The sequence below is a fragment of the Haliotis rubra genome, unplaced genomic scaffold (assembly GCF_003918875.1).
Source record: "Haliotis rubra isolate DU_JTF1 unplaced genomic scaffold, ASM391887v1 Scf264, whole genome shotgun sequence".
Classification (NCBI taxonomy): Eukaryota; Metazoa; Mollusca; class Gastropoda; order Lepetellida; family Haliotidae; genus Haliotis; species Haliotis rubra.
The window spans coordinates 910,394-934,479 of NW_025766714.1; the positions used below are offsets into that span (position 1 = coordinate 910,394).

The 24,086-nt window shown below is 37.6% G+C and overlaps 1 protein-coding gene across 1 annotated transcript; it reads left to right on the forward strand.

Moving 5' to 3' along the window:
• The first annotated feature begins 223 nt into the window (after positions 1–223).
• LOC124280294 lies at positions 224–22,935 on the forward strand. The gene is made up of 15 exons (XM_046716193.1): positions 224–344; positions 2,149–2,280; positions 2,760–2,820; positions 4,158–4,255; positions 6,701–6,823; positions 8,191–8,340; positions 9,133–9,267; positions 10,173–10,292; positions 14,052–14,097; positions 15,109–15,247; positions 15,704–17,441; positions 19,854–19,907; positions 20,353–20,630; positions 21,766–21,999; positions 22,362–22,935. The coding sequence occupies exons 3-15, from the start codon at positions 2,807–2,809 to the stop codon at positions 22,563–22,565; spliced, it is 3,333 nt and encodes a 1,110-aa protein (XP_046572149.1). The 5' UTR covers positions 224–344; positions 2,149–2,280; positions 2,760–2,806; the 3' UTR covers positions 22,566–22,935.
• Positions 22,936–24,086: the final 1,151 nt, after the last annotated feature.

A 24,086-nucleotide genomic window follows, 5' to 3' on the forward strand; every position in this document is an offset into this window, starting at 1 on the left:
GTGATATGTTATGTAAATAAAAAGAAAATATAAAACCTATAGTAATGCGAATTTCAGCAGGCTTGAGATTCATCTTGTTGGAACCAGTATATTTTTAGTGCCTCTTGTTACATTATGTAATGAAATGCATTTTCAGATTCATATATTTTGTGATCTGAAAATGCTATGGTACTTGGTACCGATGACTCATTTCATCAAACTTATCTATTTTTCAGATGAAGCTAGGGACTATGTTCGAGAAAGTGGAGGTCTGCTCTATCTATACAGCCTCCTACAGAGAACTGACTTCCCAAACATCAAGATAGCTGCTCTGTTCTGTCTGGCTTCTGCCACAGAAAAAAATGGTATGATGACTTTAGTATTAAGCAATAATGACAAATTTCTATTTCACCAGGGGGCACAGATGCACTGCAATTTACAGAATGTTATATTACATTTGTACCAGAATCCATTTATGGTACTCACTAATTTACCCTGTGATTGTAAATTTCGCTTGTGGGTTTTGCCAGAGTGATAAAGGTTTAAGATCTACATCACTTTGGGCTTTCCTTCCACATTAAGCCTACATGTTGTAGTCGAAGTGAAATATCATTTTCAGTTCAGTGACTCACTCAATAATAAACTAACGGGCAAAAGAAACGATACCAAGTCGAAATCACTGATATTACAAAATGACAAACCAACATTGTGAAAAGGGAAAGTGAATTTTAATAACAGTTGTATGGGCAATGTGTATGAGCATATTGCCCATACACCTGTAACTAAACTTCATTTTCCTTTTTCACAATGGTGGTTTGTCATTTTGTAGTATCAGTGATTTCGACTTGGTATCGTTTCCTTTGCCAGTTAGTTTAGCTGTTGATTTTTTAAAGTTCCATATTCTCTCAGCTTATTTTGAATCAGCCAGTTTACAACATGGTCATGCATACAATGACATACATACAAGTTATGACAGTGCAAGGTTTGTGACTTGATTGCAGTGTGGTCCTGACATTGTTATCTTGCATTTCACAATTTCTTCCCATAATTCTACTGACTGGAACAATGACAGGTAGGGGTGAAACAGTATACAGTGGTATTAGTAGAACCGCTGTATTTTGCCTTCGGTTCGGTATACCGTAATGCAATAAAAAAAAATCGGTATTTTCGGTTTCTGCACATTAACCTTTTAAAGCCTTTTCTAAAATGTCTAGAAATCAAATCTTTTTGGCAAATATGCATTTCTTTGCTAGACGGCCGGTATTTTCACAGAAGTAAGTTCTCGTATACTGAACCGAAACGGACCGAACCGAAAGCCTTGTACCGCAATACGTACTGTGCCGTGGTAAGAGCGTACCGTTTCACCCCTAATGACAGGATGCAAATTTAAGTCACCATATCACTGTCCAGTCACATGTCTGTTCACAATAACCAAAATTAGTTTGCCAGTCATGTGGTACTGTCCGACTCCAGGTAATGACGTTGCTATTCCCATACCAATCATGGTCATGACTTGTTACCCAGTTATACTGCTGGCTGCTACATTGCTAGTAGTTTCTGCCATCTGTAAATTGGAAGCAAATTTTTCTGATTGTCTGTAAACATGGTATAATGCCATTGAAGCACAGCCTGTCACTGGTGTTACCTAGCCAATTCCAATCACTTCCAACTCTGGTAAGTTGTTAGCCTTAACAAGGTGCCTGGCTTTCAGGCTGGCTGCATTGAGTCGGCTTTAAAGGGTAGATGTTGAAATCCATCTTTGGTGTTGTGCAGATTACTATATTGACAGAAGTATCATATCTGAATTCATTGCTAAGTGAAATTTAGTAATGAGAGGATCTTGTCTTGGTGTTTTGCTTTTAAGTCCACCCATGCCAAAAACGAACCTCACCTGTGAGACAGTACTCATCACACAGTCAGGGAATTACATTTTTGATTTGGCAAAGCATTCATTGTCATAATAATTTTATATTTTGTAAAGACCTTTATGAAACCTGATTTTGTTTAGCATTCCTGACTTTTAATGGCATGACACAGACTTGTCATGTATTTTCAGATCCCTGTTATGGTGGTAGCTCCTGGTTTGGCCTTGTACTCTTCTGTCACTATTGCCACAGATCAGAACCCCACATACTGTCCTTTACTACGAATTCTCTGCTTCTGTTTCAGTGTTTTCCCAGACACTTCTGACACAGCATGGTGTGTTTCGTGTCATCCATGGCAGTCTACACAGTGTAATATCCACAGACAAACTCCGACAAGCTGCTGTCTTCCTACTGCTGTGTCTTGTTGCTAACAATAGTATGTCATATTTTTTAATCAGTATGAGATATCAACTATCATTTAATGGACATTTTCCTTAAAAAATTCCAAAAGCGTAACACATCTTATCTAGTTGCCTTTGTAGCCTTTTAAGGTCGCCAGTATCTTTTAATATGTGTTTATTTACTAACCCAAATCAGGGATGTCATACACCTTAAGTCTTCCTCAGTTAATAAAGTGTGTAATTCCTGTCTTGCTTGTAATGACTTCAAATCTTGGGCCAGCACATGAACAGATGCAAATTACAAAGAGTTGGGTTTATCTGCAAATAAGATGTAAAACCGTGTGAACATTAAAAATGTTCTGTTGATTGGTTCTAATCTGGAGACAAGGAAGTAAAATATACTGAACGCCTGTTTAAGAAACTTTTCAATACACAATGGAGCCTGACACAGTAATGGTGAATGTCTGTACCCACAGTTGTACTTTGGATGCTGACAGGAGAACCTATGTTGCAGGTCAATCCCAGAATGAAGCGAGGGATTCTGGTTGCCTGGCAGACCTCATGGGAATGTTCAGGTACAGCAGCTATAGCACACACTGTAGTCTAACTAGTGTTTTTTGGAAAACACTATTAACCCTCAGTTCAATAGAGTAAATGGGTTCTCCAACATCAGTACTTCTTATGCTTTACACCAGGTGTGAGGCTGGCAGCAACAAATGTCCCATACTGGGACCCATTTTAAGTATGTTTTGTGAACTTGCTCCTTGGAGTTTCGCAGTAGCAGTGTAAGATGATTCTCTCTGTTGTCAGTTTCAGCCAGTTGTCATCAGAGATGTATGGCTTAGGACTAGAAATAATAAGTAATCAGTCTTGACAAGTTTTAACAAATGGTGAAACAGGACAGATAAATCACACAAATTACCACACATGAATAAACATAACCCTCAGAGAATATGCAATGTACTCATGTACACCATATTTCCATTTAGAAAGGTATAGATCTTTTCTGTCAAAGGTCAAGGTGGGCAGGAACATACATGTGAGCATGGCATGAATCTATTGATAAGGAAACAGAACTGTCCAAGCAATGCAAGGATTTCTTAAAGTCCTTTTAGAGGATAGTTGCAATACACATGATACTGTATTTTATGTCACATCAAAAACAATATGTGAATGATTATGAATATACATTGAAAGATTTAGCCATGAAATGATGAAAGCTTGCTATTCAAGGCAAATATTTCTATTTCTTGTGTTTCAAATAACTACTGAAAGAAGTAAAACAATGTTGTCATAGACAGCAAGATCGAGAAGCAATTAAAACGGAAGTGCTTTATCAATTTCAGACATGTATTGGAATGTGTCTGTAGAGCCCAATTTAGCTTTATGAAACGTGCAAAAGTAAAAACTATTGTTTAAAAATTTCACTTAATATAATGTATGTCTACATGTACTGTAGTAAGTACATGTCCAAAAGTTTCAAATTGGTGTCTAATGAACCCTTACTTGTCCACACTGAATCAATACCTCTGAACTTCATTATCATGTCACTAATCCATTTGTTATGTGTCATTTATCATGCTTTCTTAGGCTTCACATAATCAAACTGTGGTTAATAAAGACTATGCACACATATTCAAATTTTGTTTTACAGTAATGTGTTATTTTTCAGTAATGTACAGCCAGAGTTTGTTTGATGCAGCTTGCTTTTTTTATGTCATCATGCACTATACAAGTTCCTTATGTCGTGCTCTGATTCGGTTGTAGAAGAAAACTGGAACATGTCAAATTTAAGAAAGCTTTCATCTCAAGTCACTAGAATCAGCTGAAAGCTTAAGAGTCGTGATCATGCCATGATGAAATGCATGGTCAAAGTCACTTGAGCATGCTGATATTTTCTGTGATGTTTCAGGAAGTTGGTGAGCAGTGGCAACAATGTCATCAGCGAGGCCAGGCAGTTTGGTCTTGTCACCAGTGCCCTCAGTGTCTGCGTCAACAACCCACAGAATGGTGAGTTTCCTTCAATGTGATTAATGTGCAACCCTGAATCCAATTATTTCATCATGAATTAGAAGATAAAGCTACTCTGTTTTCAATTTTGCGGTCCTTTATCGTTGATTTCAGACCACTAAGGACCGCCTCCATGGTGGAGTGGTTAGAGCGTCCGCCCGGAGAGCGGAAGGTCGCGGGTTCGATCCCCGACCGCGTCATACCAAAAGACGTTAAAATATGGTACTTGTTGGTCCCTGCCTTGCACTCGACATTAATGGGTACAACAAGGACTGGTCGGCTCGGAGTCAGTATAATGTGTCTGAGTGGGGTATTCATGCTTCACTGCTGGCATGGTATCTCAGTGGGCTAGCACTATAAAACCAGCTTCAGTCTGGGCTAGTACAAGCAGCCGCACATACACATACACACGCATGCACGTTGTCATATGAGCGAAATATTCTCAAGCACGACGTTAAACCCGATTTCACCTCACCTCACCTCAGACCGCTAAGTGTAATTTAAAAACCGAACGTGTTAGCGTGAGGTCTAAGTTAAACATTTAGTGGTCCTGAAATCAACCATAAAGGACCGCAAAATTGAAAACAGAGTAGCTTTATCTTCATTCTAGCACAACTGATAAACGTTTTAAAACTGAACTGTTTGGCTCGCAAGAACACAAAGTGCGAGGGGCCTTTTCCTGGAAACCGCTTAGAATCATCCCATGGAGGGACAGGTTGTGTAATGAACAAAATAAAACATTATCAACAACATAAATGCTTTATTTCAGGAACCAGTATGCTTGTATTTGTAACAAGTAGCATACCTAAATAAAAAAAATAAAGTTTATACTGTGAACAAGTACAATTATTTGATTTTTCTCAAGCGAATTATTGATCTCCCCTACTGTATGACAATCCACTCGCCACAATTCAAGCCGTGAACTCGCTAAGCTAAGTCGCCGCTAACTTTATTCACGGAAATAATTGTTGATAACCACCCTACTATTCCCAATTTGGAAAAGACCTGACATGCCACGTTTTATGTGGGATACATGGACAGTGGAAGTGGAAGGACTGGGCATTACGGTCAGGTTAGGACGTGTGGGCCGACATGTGTTGTTGACGTCAACACATGTAGATCTGGACCGGTTTGAATATACTGCCGCTTTTGCGCTGCCGACGGATTTTCCAGCCTCGTAGTTTCTTCACTGGGATTAGGGCAGGGGTGGAAATAACTTTAAAATTGCTAATGTACTCCAGTACAGTGGCACATGTAAAAATCTCTTTGCCTGATGATTTTTCCACTATACCGGCCGTTTTCTTGTTGATTCTTTAAATAAACAACATAATTAACTTTGGTAAGTCAACTGGACACCGATACAGTGTGATATACAAATTTGCTTGCCCGACAGAAAAAAACGCTGGACTCTGGCGTCAGGCAATGGGTTATTTCCACCCCTGTTAGGGTCAAGGAATTCTTCTTCAAACCATTCGCTTTTTACATAAAAAACACCAAAGATGCTGCCGAGATAGAAATTGCCGATGTCCGACATGTTTGTTTACAAACAATAGGGTCAACGAGTTTGTTTTATACTCATGAGCTCTCAGCCAATCAGAATCGAGTATCACACAATGTCGTGCTAGAATGAGCAATCTTCTTGCTTGAAAAAACACAGGACAACCATTCAGGAATAAAATTTAGTGTCATTTGAAGTGTCAGATATGAAAAAGTATCTGGGTACATGTATAATTCTTGGATCACTGAACTGATAGTGTCTTGTTAGTTTGATATTTTCCTTCACTTTCACTAATTTATGTAACTAAAAATCACTTTAGTACTATGTTACTACTTCTTCCTTATGATTAACTATGGCTAGTCTTTTTTATAAGATATTTTTGGGGAAAGGCATGATGGCTTTATGACCAAGGATCATGTAATGTCATGGTGAGGTGAGGTGAGGTGAGGTGAGGTGAAATTGGGTTTAACGTCGTGCTTGAGAATATTTCGCTCATATGACGACGTGCATGCGTGTATATGCGGCTGCTTGTACTAGCCCAGACTGAAGCTGGTTTTATAGTGCTAGCCCACTGAGATACCATGCCAGCAGTGAAGCATGAATACCCCACTCAGACACATTATACTGACTCCGAGCCGACCAGTCCTTGTTGTACCCATTAATGCCGAGTGCAAGGCAGGGACCAACAAGTACCATATTTTAACGTCTTTTGGTATGACGCGGTCGGGGATCGAACCCACGACCTTCCGCTCTCCGGGCGGACGCTCTAACCACTACACCTGTAATGTCATGGTCATGCAAGTATATGTGACATAATGTTTTTCATGGATGTGTCTTGTCAAGTTATGCATTGAATTTGCTATATATTCCTTGGTAATTAAACCATCTTTTAATGCTATATAAGTTATGTTATTTTATTGATGAATTGCTTTGTCCTCTACCCACAGAGGAAAACCAGCGCTTGTGCTCCACACTGCTGCCACACATCTTCAGTCTTTTGATGAGAGTGTCCGAGCCCCAGACCCTCTGTCCTGTGCTGTCCTTGGTGGGAGTCATGGTGGCCAACAATGGTAGGAATTGCTGGGATGCAAAGTCTAATGCTTACTTGACACTTAACATCAAAACACAAACATAAAGCGACTCTATCATAAAGACATTGCTAAATTTCACATGCTGAATTATGTTTGAATTTAAGAAGTCAATACAACTTTGAATAGGGATCTATTGGATACTCAAATTTATTAAAAATCTGTGAATGATGATATTAAGAATATAGAATATCTGAAGGACGTTAACTGATGTATGAAATGACATAATGGCATTTTCAGCATTTGATCAACATTTTGCAGAAGTGAGAAATTATTTTGTTATTCTCAACTTTTATCACAACTTAGAATGCCTTCTCCACAGATGAATGTCTATTTACAATTATATACACATAGAAAAAAATATTGCAATATCTTCGATTTGTAACCCCCATATATGTTCATATCATAATCATGTTTGTTTCTGTGATTCTTTTGGCCCTTTGAGTGCACCATACATTGATTTTATATATGCATATGCTACGATGAAAGGCAAGCATCACATGCAATACATGTACAAATTATTAGCAAATATCAAGTTTCAGTAAACTGATCGATTTGTGTTGCTAAGTAAATATGGGGCCTCATTACCTTACAAATGATGGCTGTGTTTGTGTTTGGCACGGAAGAAACACTGCATTTGCACAGTGGAATATCTTGGAGCAAGTAATTTATAGGTTTTTTTGATAGTGTGGGTTGTCTCTCATATGACTAAACTTGACCTTGTGACAATCTGACATGTAAATATGAATGTACAACGGTACATCACTGACATCCTGGACAGGGTTGTTGCACCACATTTGTTGATCATCCTCTGAACACAAGGCCGGCCTTCATGGACAACAATGCTAGGCCACATCTGGCTAGGTGATTTCTTACATCATGAGGTGGTAGCAAGGCAGACTCAAGGTCTCAATCCCATAGAGCATGTTTGGGATATCATTAGTCACAGAATATGTCAGAGAGATCCTCCAGTACAAAATCTTAAAGTACTGGAACAAACCCTCCATCAAGAATGGAGTGCAATGTCTGAAAGAGTCAATGAGGAGGAGGGTCAGGGACGTTGTTGCAGTTGGTGGAGGTTTTACCAGATATGAAGAGTGTGCTTGGTAATTGGTAGGTTTGGATAAGGTAACATATTGGTACTATGAAAAATATGGGGTGTTTTTATCAGTCCATGTAAAACTTTAAAAAACAATAGAACAGAAAGGAATGTAGAGATATAGAGAAACTTATGTACATTAACATCACTCACTCAAAACATTTTGTTTGCTTTAGGTGCATATACACTCTTAAAAATCTGTTTTTGTTAGTTTGTAGTAGTTATATATGTGGGTGTTTTTGCATTACAGTTTTTAACCAGGACCGGGTGAAGAAGTGTGGGGGCCTGGACACACTTGGGTCCCTGTTGTGTAACTTAACCAACAGGAGTGGGGAGGAGGACAACCTAATGTTAGCGGTGCAGGTGGTCGGTGCCCTAGATTCCTGTCTCATGGATAATGGTAAAGTTTGGACAGAAATAATGCAATTTGATATTTTCTTGAGGGAAATCGGAAAGCTTATATTTTCAATTAGCTGCAACAATTATATTCAGTGAGATTATAGATTGTTTTGGAAGTACCTACCCCCGCCCGACAATAGTTCTTATTGACAGCACATATTTTCACCTCTTCATCAATGTTTACAGTTGGCAGTATGATATACTCTCTATTTCTTCCTTTCTTAGTGAATGTGACATGTTATTGTGTAAAATATTTTATATTGTGTTAAGTAAGAGTACTAAAACAGTTCCTTTAAAATTCAGTAAACTGTTTATAACAAACTGACGGACGTTACAAAGAGTTTATTGTCCTGGTCACATGCTTTATATTTTAGTTAAAATGTTTAAAACAAGGCTACAGTTAATTAACTATGTTAAGTAGTCACTTTGATTTTATTAAAACCACAGTTTATTGTAATGGTGTTATTTTTAGTGTGGTGAATGTGACAGTCTGCCCAATTTTTTAGCTTTTCATTCTTTAATAAGACATCTAATATGATGCTGCGAGTAGAACGCCCTGAAGGTTAGTTATTTCGGCTATATTGGATCATAACTTTGGTTGGAAAGGAAGGCTACATATAATGAGAAGTCAAGAGCATCCTCACTGGAATGGGTTTCATTTATCTCTTCTTTATGAAGGAGTACTGAAAATAGGATTTGGGACTGTATATTGTTAATGAGGAATGTGTGTAGCATAGGTACTTCTGTTACTATGTATTTGTCCATAAGTAGAGATTACCCTTGCTTGTGACAGAGGTTAACATCAACAGGCTACGGGAAGTGTGTGGGTTTGGTCCTCTCTTCTCCCTCCTCACACCAGGACTCCTGAGTCAGCAAGAACAGTTGCAGGTGGTGGTGACACTCTCTCATGTTCTGCAAGACAATTCAGGTATGTGACACTCTCTCATGTTCTGCAAGACAATTCAGGTATATGACACTCTTTCATGTGCTGTTAGAACACTCCCTTAGGTGATGCGGTCATATGTGCTTCTGGAGAACAAGGGTGACCCCTCGTGGCTACTGCAAGACAATTTTTGTATTTGACTCTCTGCCGTCTGAAGTCAGACCACTAACACTGATGTCCATTTGCCCTTTGAGTAGGGTAACTGCCCTTTTATAGAAGGGAAGCTACTCTAACCCACGTGCAGAAGACATAACATTGTTTAGGGTCTGCCTGCCCTGTCATAACACTAACAAGTTCAGAGTCAGACAAGCTATGTGACGGCTAAATCTACCATCGTTAAACTGGGGAAATTCCACAAGTCACAGAGGTCTACAAGTGCAGATAAGGAAACTGATGCAATTTGACTTGTGTCCTCAGTAAAAGGTTTCACAAATTGTTCCTGATCCTCGGTAACTTGGTCCATTGTTTTTATAATGATTACTGAAACAAGTATCTCAGTAGCTTTTCCATATGCCGTATTTTCAATTGACAAAGGCAACACCATGTTTGGAAGTATTTATTACTTGACCATTTATATTGGTATATATTTTCACATATGAACATACCTATTCATCTGTTGGCTTTATCCTGCCAAAAATCTACCCATTATGTGATAAATAATGATATCTTATGTGCACTTGAAGTGATGGAGTGAAAAGCATCATCATCCAAGAGATCAATTCCTGGAAATAATCTGTGAAATCTGCCCACTGTGAGGGGTGTTTAAATAATCAGACTCAATACCTTTGTAATACTAGGTCAATGATGGTTTGATCTTACATGGATTAGATCCTGTCATGAAACATATTGTCAGAACATCAGTTTTGATGATGTACTCTGAATTCCTCCAGGTGCGCTGGCTGGTGTGTCATCAGAGGATTATCAACAGCTGGTGTGCCTCCTCACACAGGCCCAGGATGAGGAACTTGTCAAGGCCCTCAAATATGTCCTACAGATGATACAGGATTCAGGTACATTCAGTCAATCACTTGTTCGTTGAATCAAAGTGAAAAAGAAGCATATTTTATGAGTTTGCCCTGTTTAGGCAAATTTACATTTCTTTTGATATAAGAAGTGCATACCCATCCTGTTTGAAATCTGGTAACCTGAGGATTATTGATAATTATAGTACTATAAGGTTGAAAAACCAGGATACTTGGAAATGACTTATAGTTTCTCAAATTCAATAAGATAATAGCTCTTCATCATACTTTATGATGAAAATGAACAAACTGAAAACGCATTGCAACTGCTTGTGAAATGAATGAGAATATTTAACCTTGCTTGAAAGTGTCAACACTATGCATGACACACTATGTGATGCTGCTTATGGATGTGGCTTGTGGTGGATGTATTTTATTGTTTGTTTGAAGACATACATACTTCGGCCAGAAAACTAAACATCTAATCTCTCAGTTTGCAAACTGGTACAATTTGAAGACTGGCACTCGCCTCAATATTGATAGCACCTGTGATAGCACAATATTGATATCTTCATATCATAATCATGTTTGTTTCTGTGATTCTTTTGCCCTTTGAGTGCACCATACATTGATTTTAGATATGCACATGCTACGATGAAAGGCAAGCATCACGTGCAATACATGTACAAATTATTAGCAAATATCAAGTTTCAGTAAGTTTTTACTTGGGGACCCTGAGGCAAGTGTACTAGTGAACCACATTTTTAGCATTATCAAGCAATATATCAATAAACCAAGATATACCACAGCGGAATTAAATTTCGATCAACTTTTTTTATTTTATAAAACATCACTACCATTTGGAAAAATATATCTTCGGTGAAGACTCAGATTTCAAAAGAAAATGGTTATGTCTCTTTCAAAATGATTAAACCAACAAATTGACATAGTGAGTTTTTCTAGGCCGCACTCTGCACTCTTTCATCTTTCCTTATCTCTCCTTTCTTTCCCATCTTTATTAAAAAAAATTAAATTACATATGTTGTGTATGTAACGCAAGATAAAAAAAAAAAAGAAAAGAAAACAGCAGAATACAGGCTTCCACCATAGATTTAAAAAATGTTTGAATCTGGAAAATGTATACTGTAACTCGTGAAATGTGTTTTCTGTAACATTCGACTGAATAAAAAAAAGAAAAAAAAGAAGAAGAAACTACTTACTAGGGCCCATTGTTGTCAACTCTTATCTTTGTTCCAATACTTGGTACTAACATGTATATTTCATGACCCCCCTACCTTTTTTTGAAGAATGTTCATCAAAGATGTAGTACTATCTGTGTATTTCTACTATGTGTGACATACCTCTAACATCATGAATGTTAGCCTCTCACTCACATATGGATATTATTGGTAAACACTAAACATTCTTATACCGAATAGATTTGATCATTTGGATAGCTTTGTTTCACATGAAAAGGTGTAAGGCCAAACAAGATCTATGTTTCCAAGTGAAAAATAATGAACTAGTGTCTAGTTGTTTGATCGGTAATCTAGAAGTTGGTGAGCTAATAACAAAGATACAACTTTATGGATAAACACTTCTTGTTTATTTACATAAAGTTTTAGTGTAGATCCTTACAGTGTTATCAAGACTCTACACCAAATCTATACATCACTCTATGCTATAAACAAGAAGTTGTTATCCATAAAGTTGTATCTTCGTTATGAATGTATATCTGTGTATAGCGACCTTGGGCTAAGTGTAGAGCTGGGAATGTTTTTGCTTTACTGAGTGAGCGAGTTAAAATTTTACATTGCATCGGCAATATTACAGCCATATAGCGATGAAAACAAGTTAATTATATTAAAATATCTGTTGACAAAGGACAGTAAAACCAACTAGACTATCACAAATATATTTATTTAAAACTGATAATTAAATCTAAAATACTTTAACTATAGAGGACGATACAATATATAAACAGGCTATAGATCGCCAACAACTGAAAGTAGATCACCATACTATAGTCTGTTTGCAGTGAAAACGTATTGATGAATTTCACTTTAAACAAAAAATGTAAATCGAATAAAGTGAAATTCAATTAAATTCCACATAATTTTACCTTGCCAATTGAACATTTTAATCTTAGAATTTATTCAACTTAGTATAAAAGTTGTTTAGCAAACTATCATAGTTTCAAATCACTATTATTGGTTTGTATTACAAGGGGGTAAGGGACCATGGGGATTTACAGTACCTTTGCTACCTGCAGTTTGCTTTACTGAAAGAGTATATGATGGAACATGAAAACACTGAAAATACATGAGTCTAGACATTTAAAAACTGTTCTGTCATGTCATTTGTCAATTCAGTTATGTTGTTCCAAGGGTAGCTTAGTTTCATATCTGAGAAAATACAGTAAACAGTGGCAAGGTTTGGCTGAGAAAGACAAGACACACCCAAACACTCTGACAAGCATCATGACTTAACTTATCACTTCTGGACTTCACTTGTCTAGACACTCTAAAATGGGACTTTAGCTGTCTTTAGATATTCTTAACAAGTGTTACAGTTAACAAGTGATTTTCTAACACTAATCAGTATATAAATGAAATATATCCAGTTCAGAAATGGAAAAAAGAACAAGGTTTATGCAATGGTGAATCAAAACATGTTTGGCAAACAACCCTTCAGCTCAGCTTTTGAATTGGCGATCAGTGCTGTTCCCATTAATTAGTTCCCCTGAGGTCACAGTATTTCCCTTCTCCGGTATATACCGGATATTGACTGGTTAGATGTTATTGGGTCTGCTAAATTTGAGTGTTGATGGTGAATATGTCCAATAGAAATTTGTTAAAAAATGCACATTATATCCCAGATTGTTATTACCTCACATGAGCCAAATGTTGGACATGTACTTATCATTGTCAATATGGCTGAAAAACATGTCTTACAAAAACTAAAATCAAAAAAGGGGGTGGACTGGTAAATTTTAGCCTTTACTCTTGTGTGTAATTCCTGCATTATCTGTCAACGAAGATGTGGAAAGACATTAAGTTAAGCAGGCGGAAAAGGTGACAATGAGCTCTATGCACAGTGTTGTTATACTATTAAGTTAGTTGGTTATGGTTTTTTTTGTGCCAGCAAATGTGCAGGTTATCTGGAGCTCTTTGACAGTAGTAAGGTATGCAGTATGGTAATGAAGGAAAACCTTCATTGCAGAGTTCATATACCGTACAGATTATTGATTTCAACTAGCAGTGTCATGTTCTTAAGGTTGTTGTTTAGCTATATTTACATATGGACCCCTAAAATTGCAGAAAATTGGGCTTACAAGTATCCTTTGTTAGAGTATGTATAGACCACAGACCTTTCTGTACAGACATTTGGCAATGTACAAATGAGAGTGTTTTCATGCATGTAACAATATAACAGATGAACATTGCATGAAATATATCTTGATTATTGTATTTTGAATTCCTTATATTAAACTAACAATGAGATCTTTCTGTACAAGTATAATACAAAAACATAGCTGTGTTACTTATTACATTTGGAGTTGTAGATGATAGCAGTAATTCAAACTTCTCTTTTGGAACAATTACTTTGTTTTCTGGTAAATTTAAGATAGACTGGACATGTTAGCAAAAAATATTTGTTTTTGAGGACACTCAGAATTACATACTTTACACTTTCTAAGTGCTCTCTGAATATTGAAATTATGAGAGACTTATTGCCTTTAGTTCTTATTCTTGAGCAATGCCATATAGCCTGTATTTTATAATGATTTGTTGAATTTCATTTCAGAATGTGACAAACAGAAGGCTCAGCCTGAAATGAAACCAACCTTGAAGTAAGTAAAGACTCCTGTCTGAATAGATTTGTTTTCCCAAAGCAGTAGATTTTTCACAGGTACATTTATGGGGCATCAGTATAGGCATGGCCTTATCTATATTGGCTGCTTGGTGATGTATTGTGTAGACTTGCAAGGAGCAGGTGCACTGATCAGAGTGAGCATCAGCATAGGAAACAGAGTACATCTATTTCAGTGAACCTTAGGGAGTGTGCTGCAATTTGTACAAGCTATTTCATGATTCTGATTTGACTTTGGTCAAGAGGGTAATATTTGATATTTGTGTGACATATTCAATACCAGAGTAATAATATCCGGTCAATTAGATGTACTGTTGGTTTGTTAATATCAGGTCAACATAATCTGTCTTGACTATTGATCCAACATCATTTTCGAATCTAATGCTAATATTATTTCCTTCTGTCTGGAAAGGTCTGATATTAATTGTCAGTATACTACTTCATTTACTGAAAATGATGCTGACAAGAAGTTTCAAACTGGAAGACAAATATTTTGAATCCCCAGATGTATAAAGCTTACTGTTTATGTATCAGAATCAGCCAACACACAACTTATTGTGACAAGTCATGAATCTAAATTCTGCAAACTCAACACTTCCTTGAGACAGCTATTGTATGATCTTTATGTCATTCTTTGTTGCATTTCAAAATGTAAGTCATTACAGTCATATGATACAAGTCCTTAAAAGAGCATTGTCCATAGAGTAAAGATATATCTCTTTATAAACAGAAAATCATGTTTGAGTGTATTGTGTTATTCTCTCAACATGCTCCAGGTTGCATTGATAATCATTGAATTACAGATGCATTGAGTGAAGCAGCTGTAAAATATTAGTATTTTGTCTAGGATGAAGCAGAATGTGGACATTTTGGACATCTCTATGATGCTCAGTTGTTTGATAGTATTTACACAGTTTACAAGTACAGTTAGTACTAATCAGTTAGAATTTGTGTATGCTTTGTGCTGAAGTGTAATTCCATGCTTGTAAAGGAAGAGCAGTCAACTGATTTTGGAGAAGATTGATGAACTCTCAGCAAGACTTGAAACATATAAGGAGGAGTCCAACCAAACCACTACCACTAACCTGAACAACAACTGTACAAGATTACCTTCTACGAGTGGCCAACATGTGAGTAGATTTCAAGCATCTAATCTGGTGGGGGATAAAAAGACAAACCCTGACCTGGCTGTTAATCCCAGCGAATGTGCTGTGTGTTCCAGGTTGTGTATTAATGGATACATATGTCGGCTTTTTGCATAACTTCCTGCACGATTTGAATTTCATCACTTGATGCTGAAACGTAAGGTATATTATGACATACTGTTTCAAATCTTATTAAAGATCAGGGCTGTCACTTTGTCACAAACATTTCATGCTCCTGTGTTCCAACCAACTAAAGATTCTGCTGTGAATGCTGCCATATTTTAACATTTGCTTCTATCAGCTAAAACTTGACACTCTACAGGTGGAATATTTCTGTGTTCATTATTACTATGTTAAAGTATGAATAATAAACCAGTTGTTAACTGAATAAATGTAATGACATTGATAATGGGACCTGTAACATTGGTAATGGCTTTTCAGATAACTGACCATCTACCAGATCCTCAGACAGGTTACAGTCACTTACTGGATGCAAGGAATAAATGCAGTCCTACTGAACCTATCAAGCAGATGTATGACAGACAACACACTGCAGAACCACCTCACATAAACTGGACTGATATCTCACAGTCTAATGTCATGAACAATGACACTCCTAACAAAGCACTGCCAAGACTTGATTTTAACTCTGAAAGGAATACATCAAGAGGTTCTCCTCACTTGATGAATTGGCTCAGACACCTCATTCCTGAGGCCCTATTAAGAAGAAGAGATGAAGTCAAAGAATATTCCTATGACTACAAGAGTCAAGGCAAACATTCTGCAACCTGGCGACCAACGTCTGTGGTTGACTACAATCACTGTTGCAGGAGTGACTCAGGGATTGCTGACAATGGACTGGGTCAAGATAGGGTGACAAGCCCTCACTGCAGTGATAATATGTGTTTTAGAAGTGCCCAAAGCAGATCCGTAGCATCATCTGATGTTCATGGTTATAATAGTTTTCAACATCAGGCATCACAGTATGAGACAAATGGTGAACATGAAAACAGGAGTTTGCATGGAAAATATGAACAGAGTTTGAATAAGAATAGCTGTAACTCACAACATATTGCAGATAGGAATAATTGTGTTTGCTCAGCGGTTGAAAGGTGTGATGATGAACACAAATCAGATGGACATGTACACATTGAAAAACAAAAGTACACAGGTTTGTCAAATGAACCCAAGGATTGTTTTGGACAGTGTTGCCACATGGTAAACTGTAAAACCAATGCAAGAGACAGAAAGTGTGAGGATTGTGCATATGTGTCCAAGAAAGTAAGTGCCAGAGATGGAGGATGTGGCAAGGATTGTAGTAACACTGTCCCTTGCAGTCAGTGGGCTAGCTCTACTCAGAATACTAGCTCTGAAAACACTCTAGTTGAAAAATCACCACACCATTCACAGAAGTGGATTGATGAAAGTGTTGTCATGTGTTCTTGTGTAACAGATAATGGTTCCTTGACAAAACAGAAAGGAGCAGCAATGGATATTTCTAAGAATGCTTGTGTGCACAGTGAGAAACCTGGGCGAGGGGTAAGAAGCCTCCATATAAATGTTCCAGCTAGCTCAGTTACACCACAGAGGAATAGGATGATGATTCCTACCCCTAATTCCTGTCAGTCTGCAGTTTTCAAGACTCCAGCTCCTGTTGCTGCACCTTCACAGACAGCGTCAGTCAAGGGACAGTTCCTGAAGCCTGTGAATACACCTCTAAGAAGGAAGACCGAGGCACCATCCAGCTGTGGGTCTTCATCAACCAGCAGCCGACGGAACGTCAGACTTCTGGCCCGACGTTCTGTTGTGGGGATACAGGAATCTGCTTCACCGAGGCACTCCCCACCACGTGCTCCCTCCACTCCACGGGTCACCCCTGTACCTTCACCAGCACAGTCTGAGTTTGACCTGGCACTGCTCACTTCTGCCAAAAGAACCAGATGCAGAGAGGTTGATATGACTGAACTATCAGGACCTTGCACACCGACAGTGAGGAAGCTGAGTACCCACCAGCTAAGATGTTGGACAGATGTCCACCGGCCAACTGTGTGTCCGTCCCCGGCCTACTCTAAGCCCCTGTCTGTGTTAGGGTGGTCCCAGCTGTCTGACACAGATTCAGACTCTATCTACACACACTCTGAGGATGAAACCAGTAGCAGGGGCAGTGTGGCTGGAGAAGGTAAAGTCAGACAGCAATGACAGTTTTCAACTTAAAGTGATTTACCTGGGGGTTGGGAAGGAAATTGTGGAGTGAGTGAGTGAGATGATTTTAGTTTTACGCTGCACTCAGCAATATTCCAGCTATATGGCTGTGGTCTGTAAATAATTGAGTCTGGACCAGACAATCCAGTGATCAATAGCATGAGCATCGATCTGCGCATTTGGGGCCCGATGACATGTGGCAACCAAGTCAGCGAGACTGACCACCCGATCCTGTTAGTCGCCACTTATGACAAGCATGGGTTACTGAAGATCAATATTCTAACCCGGACCTTCACAGGTAGGAAATGGTGGAAAGGAAATTGGTACAACAGCTCTCTTTGTAAAGGAAGAGTTTTTTGTAGGTTTGAAAATATTTGATGCAGTAAAAATGGAACTACTATTGTTCCACTGAGAACTAAGAGTAAGAACAAAAAACTAATACTTGCATCAACAAGGTTAATTATTTTGTGACTTTTGTCATGACAATCAATAGTACAGTAGTTTTTTATAAAGAATTGGTGCAGACTTAACAAGTGTATGAGGTTCAATAAACAACAATTAACAACAGCTTTATATAGAATTGAGAAAATGTTAAATTTTCAAAGTACTCTGCACATTCAAGATTACATCCTGATGATGTATGAATACATTGAAATTATACAAAATTAATAACCACAAATTTACAAAATTTAATCCTTTGGCTCTAACTAATTACTATTTTTGCATTGATACAATTTCAAATTAATTTAGAAATAGTACAACCTAGCACTGAAAGTCTAAGGTACTTACATATGTGTTTTTACATAGTTCAGATAACAACCTGCTTGGTGAGAACCAGGCAGCATGGAGGTGATATACACACTGGAAAGCATGGGCCTCAAATTGCATGAGCTTTGAAGAGGTCATGACATGACCTGTGAGCTTTGACATTACACATAAAGGTTAAGGTCAACAGGAAGTGGACATTTACTGAAGACATGTAAACATTGCCTTCACAAATCTATTAATTGACAAGGATTTATGTGGAATTTGAAGTTTAGAACTTTACTTTAAGTGTTTTAATTATTGGACCACCATGGATAAAATAATTAAAACCAATTGTAATAATGTAGTGAACAATTAATTTCAAACTGTTCATACATTGAAATGTATATAAGGGATTCTTGTGTTTACAAATATGCCAAAAAGGTATTCATTCTGGTAACCTGAATTGGAATATGTTTTATTCAACCTGGGGGTAAAGATGGGCTGTGATAATTAATACCTGACTCTATCCATTGCATAAAAATAGTAAGTTTGTGACAGTTTGTTACCTTTTTTCTTCAACATTATAAGTAGTCAGGAAGACAACATGTAAGGGAAATATATATATCAGGTATGGAAGTTTTATTTAGCCCATAGGTATACTTTTGACAATGTTAATTTTCATTATTGAATCCTTATGGCCCTAATTTTTTAAAATGCTGTTACCTCACTGTACTTTTTGCTTTTGCAATTGAGAATGATCTTTTCCAGTCTTCGATGGGTTTGTATGGTTTTAATTGTTAGATTTTTTAGACTTTTGTCATCTGAGCATGTACATTTTCCAATCAAACAGTGAGGCAAAAATGAAAGATTTCAGTTAATTTTTTTAAATTGACCAAATTAGCATCTTTTGAATTGTCTGTATGAACCTTGTCATGAATGCTTTTGCCTAATATTCAGTAAACCTGACAAAAATCATCCTAAGTTTTCATGAACATCATATTCTGGAAATTCAATGTCTTCAACAAGCTACTCTAAGAAATAAGTTTACTCCATGTCTTAAGTCTCAGTTCACAAGAATTTGCAGATCATAAGGGTACAAAACAGGAACATGAAACGTTGCATGAATGATACAAACCACCAAAAGTAGTTTAAAGTTTGCAGGCAGTATCAGTGCTACTGAATTATATTAGACAAGTATAATGTTTCACGAGCCAAGCTTGTGGTATGTCACTTTTGTAATCTAACTGAGGTCATAGCCACAAGGGGCAATGGGGTAGCCTAATGGTTAAAGCGTCTGCTCGTCACGCTGAAGACCAGGTTCAAATCCCCACATGGGTACAATGTGTGAAGCCCATTTCTGGTGTTCCTCGTCGTGATATTGCTGGAATATGGCTAAAAGCTGGGTAAAACCACACTCACTCACTCATAACCACAAAGACAGAACTACTTTTTGGAACTTTTTTATCCTGTAAGGCTATTGTGTGAATATGTTACTGAATGTACAAGTTCATTTCCAGGTTAAATAAGTACTTAGTGTGCCATACGTGGGCCCCAAGGTGCAACCTTCTGAGAATACCTATAAATGTACCTCCTAATACTTGTAACATTTTTCTAATTGTTTGAAGTTTGTTGGTGTTTTCAGATGACCAAGAAAAGAGGACAGACAAATATCAAACAATGAGGGGTTTGTGTCCAGGTAGGCTGCTTGAGAAGTGTGGATACATAGCTTATTTGTTTCTTGTTACATGCAGCACTCCGTAATATTTCAGTGATCTGTAAGTCATCCTGCCTGGGCCAGGTGGACCAGTGACTATTGATCTACGCATTTGGGATACAATGACAAAGATCAGCCAAGTTGGAAAGACTGGCTGACTGAACCTATTCATCACCTTTACGATAGGCATGTATTACTGACACCAATTCAAACCTGGAACTCCAATGGGGTGTGGATACATAGGGTTCTCATGTTGAATGAATGTGCCCATATAGGGTTTTTAATTGGACTGACATTCTTGTAAAACAGGTTAAACTGGCCAATTTTTTTGTGAAAGATGAACAATGAAAACAAGTGTTTCCATGTTATAGTTTAAGATTCCATGTCAAGGCAATTTACTGAATTATTGAAACATTTCCCTCATCAGGTTGTCACCCTCCTTGTCAGCTGCAGTATGACCTCCTCAACAGTCGTACCTACAACATTGCCATGGAGACCAACAGCAGCACATGTATTCATCATCGTGAAATGCGTGAGGCAGAACGGGAGTTCATTCTCAGACAAAAATCCAGCAAGGTTCCCTCAAAATCCCGTCCCATTCCTGCCTTAAGTGATGCGAATTTTTGCCGATCATGTCCTCCTGCCAAAGGACTTGCTGCATATGACTTTCATGTTTCCAGTAGTGAAACAGACATTGGAAAAAGAGTATGTTTCAGTTGTTTCTATTGCTATTGAATAGTTCCACAGTTGGGGATCATAACTGAAGAGGGTGATGAAAACTGGGGATATAAATTACTTCTAATTTTTAATGATTACTCATCACACATATTTTTAATTTACCAGAATTGATGGTAGATGAGAAGATATTAATATGAACCAGTGTCATTTAATTGTTTTATGTGAGAATGATCCAGTCTCCACATAAATGGCAGATCCTGTCTTGTTGGAAGATGAGAGCATTAGGGTATTTTCATTTGAAACCTATTACCCAGATAAACTGCAGTGGGATGTTTCCAGTTCTCAGCGACAGGTGCTTATATGCTTTTAACAAGTTCCCAGTTTTGTGACCTTATTTAGGAAGATGTTCAAGAAATAGTTCCCCAAAGTAAATGTCCTGGCCCAATGTCTTGCCAGTTGACTATTGCTGAGGGCAGGGTTAAACAAACAAACATAGCCCAATGGGTGCGAGGATAAAAACAGTAGTGCTTACAGCCCCTTTGATTCACCTTTGAACACTGTATATGTAAAACTGAGTGAGTTATTTGGGAATACAAACAGTTTTTCATATGCAGGGTGTATTAACATATTTCTTGGAAGAAAGCCCATAAGGACACAAACTGGGGATGTATAACTCATTTGTGAAAGCTATAAACATGAGTCTGCTGCTGACCAACCAAAATTGATAATGCATTAGCTGCCAGGATTCATATAGGTTAGGGATCTGTGGATGGTATGGGATTCAAAGCCTCAAGCCCAAGGCAAGAGCAGCAAATTTCATCATAGCACCCTTATGGAGGTCACAACATTGACTTGACAAGTTACAAACCTACGAACTGATCTCTCGACACTCCTATTGCACGTTATTTGTATGTGAATGTGTTTGGTAACTTAGAGGACGTAATAACGTCACTTGAATTTTATTACATAGAAGCCAAATGTTATGCTGGGCAGTTAGTTATCCATTACAAACACCATTAATGACAATGGAAAAAGGAAATCCTGCTTGTGTAAATATTATTACAGGCAACTGCAGGGTGAATTCCAGCACCTGAAAACAAGTGTCCCGCCTTTTGCAGAAACTGATATTAGTAAAATGATCTACATCTCTATGTTGGTTCAGTTTGTGTCACCACCACACCCAACTGATTCAAGGAAAACAGTGGATGTTGTGCAACTGCATCGGACAAGAACCAGGCAGCACAAGCGCAAGCGTGTAGCATACAGTCAGGAGGAGCTGGACAACCTGTCACATGGGGTGGAGACCCTTGGGACCAAGTGGAACCAGATCCTTGTCACCTACAAGTTCCATCCTTCACGCACAGCAGTGGACCTTAGGGAAAAGCACAGGCGAATGGTATGGATAATCATGTGAAAAAAGCCTTAAGACAGGCTTAGATCAAATTTGTATAATGACAGAAGGGAAGAAAGAGCATTAGTTACATTGAATGAATGCAGGTATTGAGAGGTTTGATTGATCTGCATCAAATTGTCAGTTTTAATCACAGTACTGTTATTGTTATTTGAAACCTCAAATCAGAATTTAGCACATTTTAAAGTCATTACTTCCCTGTATTAAGCACAGATCATATTTGATCGTAGGTAAATATGTTAATGATAGATATTTTGGACCTCAGAGACAAGTTACAAAAGAACATCGGAAAATAGGACTTAAGTGTTTCATAATAATTTGGTTTAGTCCAGTTTACCTTACTTCAGGTAAAGTCGAGCAGTGCTTCAAAGAAGAGAGCAAGAGACAGCAAGCCGTTCTCCATGTGTGAAGAACGTCGCTTGCGCCGTGGAGTGAAGACTTTAGGCTATAACTGGAAGGGCATAATCAGTATGTTTCGGTTTTCACGGGGTCGTAGGGCAGAGGATCTTCGAAACAGATGGAGGACTCTAATGAAGACAACTTCCACATAACATTACCTGCACATGCTCTCAGGTTCTGAGACAAATATGGTGATTCATCTAAAGTTAATGAAGATATGTTGCTAAATTATAAAATAATTGCTACAAATATACATTATGATATTTGATTATTACTTTTTTGTATTATAGGTAAGTGTTACGTTAACCTTGGTTCTGCATGCTGCGTAATTGTTGATGTAATATTGTCTTTGACATTTGTTCATAAGATATACACACAATGAATCCTCATATTTATCTTTATTCTTGTTGATAAGTTGCAAACAAACTTTGATTGCCTGTATATACACTGGTAACTGTGTTGCCATTTGTTAATGTAACCTATGTCCAGTATTATTGAAGAAACAAATAAATTTCATGTGAAAATGCATCCTGGCTCTTTCAGTTTATGACTTTGATATAATAGTACCTGAAGCAAACTTCCAGTTCACCATTATTCCGTAAATTATGATTTTTTAGACTTATACTTTCTCACGTTTTGCACTTTCTCTTGTACTTACAACCACGAAAACGAAACAGCTGGAAAGTTTCAATCTCACGTAACATCTCGCCCCTACATGGTCGAAAGAACAGAACTGCATGACCTGAGATAGGATTCTGAATATATATTTATAAGCATTATAGAGCTACAATTTATAGTTAATATGTTCAAATTTTTAACTTTTGAACCATCATCACTTGACAAAGTTCACATCTGTAGTCAGTTCTCATGTGTTCAAAACTTGGTCTTATACCAGTACTTCAGTGCAGGAGGAAGCATACACATAGCATACAACAAAAGCAGGTAGGTCATATGTCAGTGCCAACATGCGGTACTTTAACAACTATGTATCATGGCATGCCGGGGACCTCCACATGCAGCCAATACACATTATACATTAAGCACATGCTTAAACTGGCGACAAATACTAAGTTGGGTTTACCTGTAAAATTAAATGAAACAGTTTACAAAGTTTGCAAATACCTGGAAATGTTAAGCAAGCTGGAACTACCATTTCCACCTGTGATGTTTAGTTCAGAGTGGCACATGGCTAGGGAAATTTGAAGTCACAAGGCTGAACATGATTACTCAGAATTCATTGTATTTGGTCACCTGATGAAAATTTTAATACCTGATCCATAATGAGCCGAGCCAGTTTGACAATCCAGAATCACTGTTACTAGGAAAAAGCAAAGGCATTGTTTATAAATAATGAAATACACCTGATTGTCAGAATAATTGATATTACAACCGAACCACAAAATAACTAAAAGACAACCACCACTATATGTTTTTAATACAGTTTTACACATTTTTGTATTTATTATTTTACTTTCATAAAACAACTAAAACGCCATTGTTTACCAACGACAATAACCTGTAATGACAAGATATATTTACTTAGAATTTTCGAAAGCATTACATGGCATTATCACCCTGCTACAGTTTTAGAAATGTAAAGTTTACTTTCCGAGCTGGTGTAACTACTGACATTATTGTACTCCCCCACATTGACTAGTATTCTTGCATAAGTT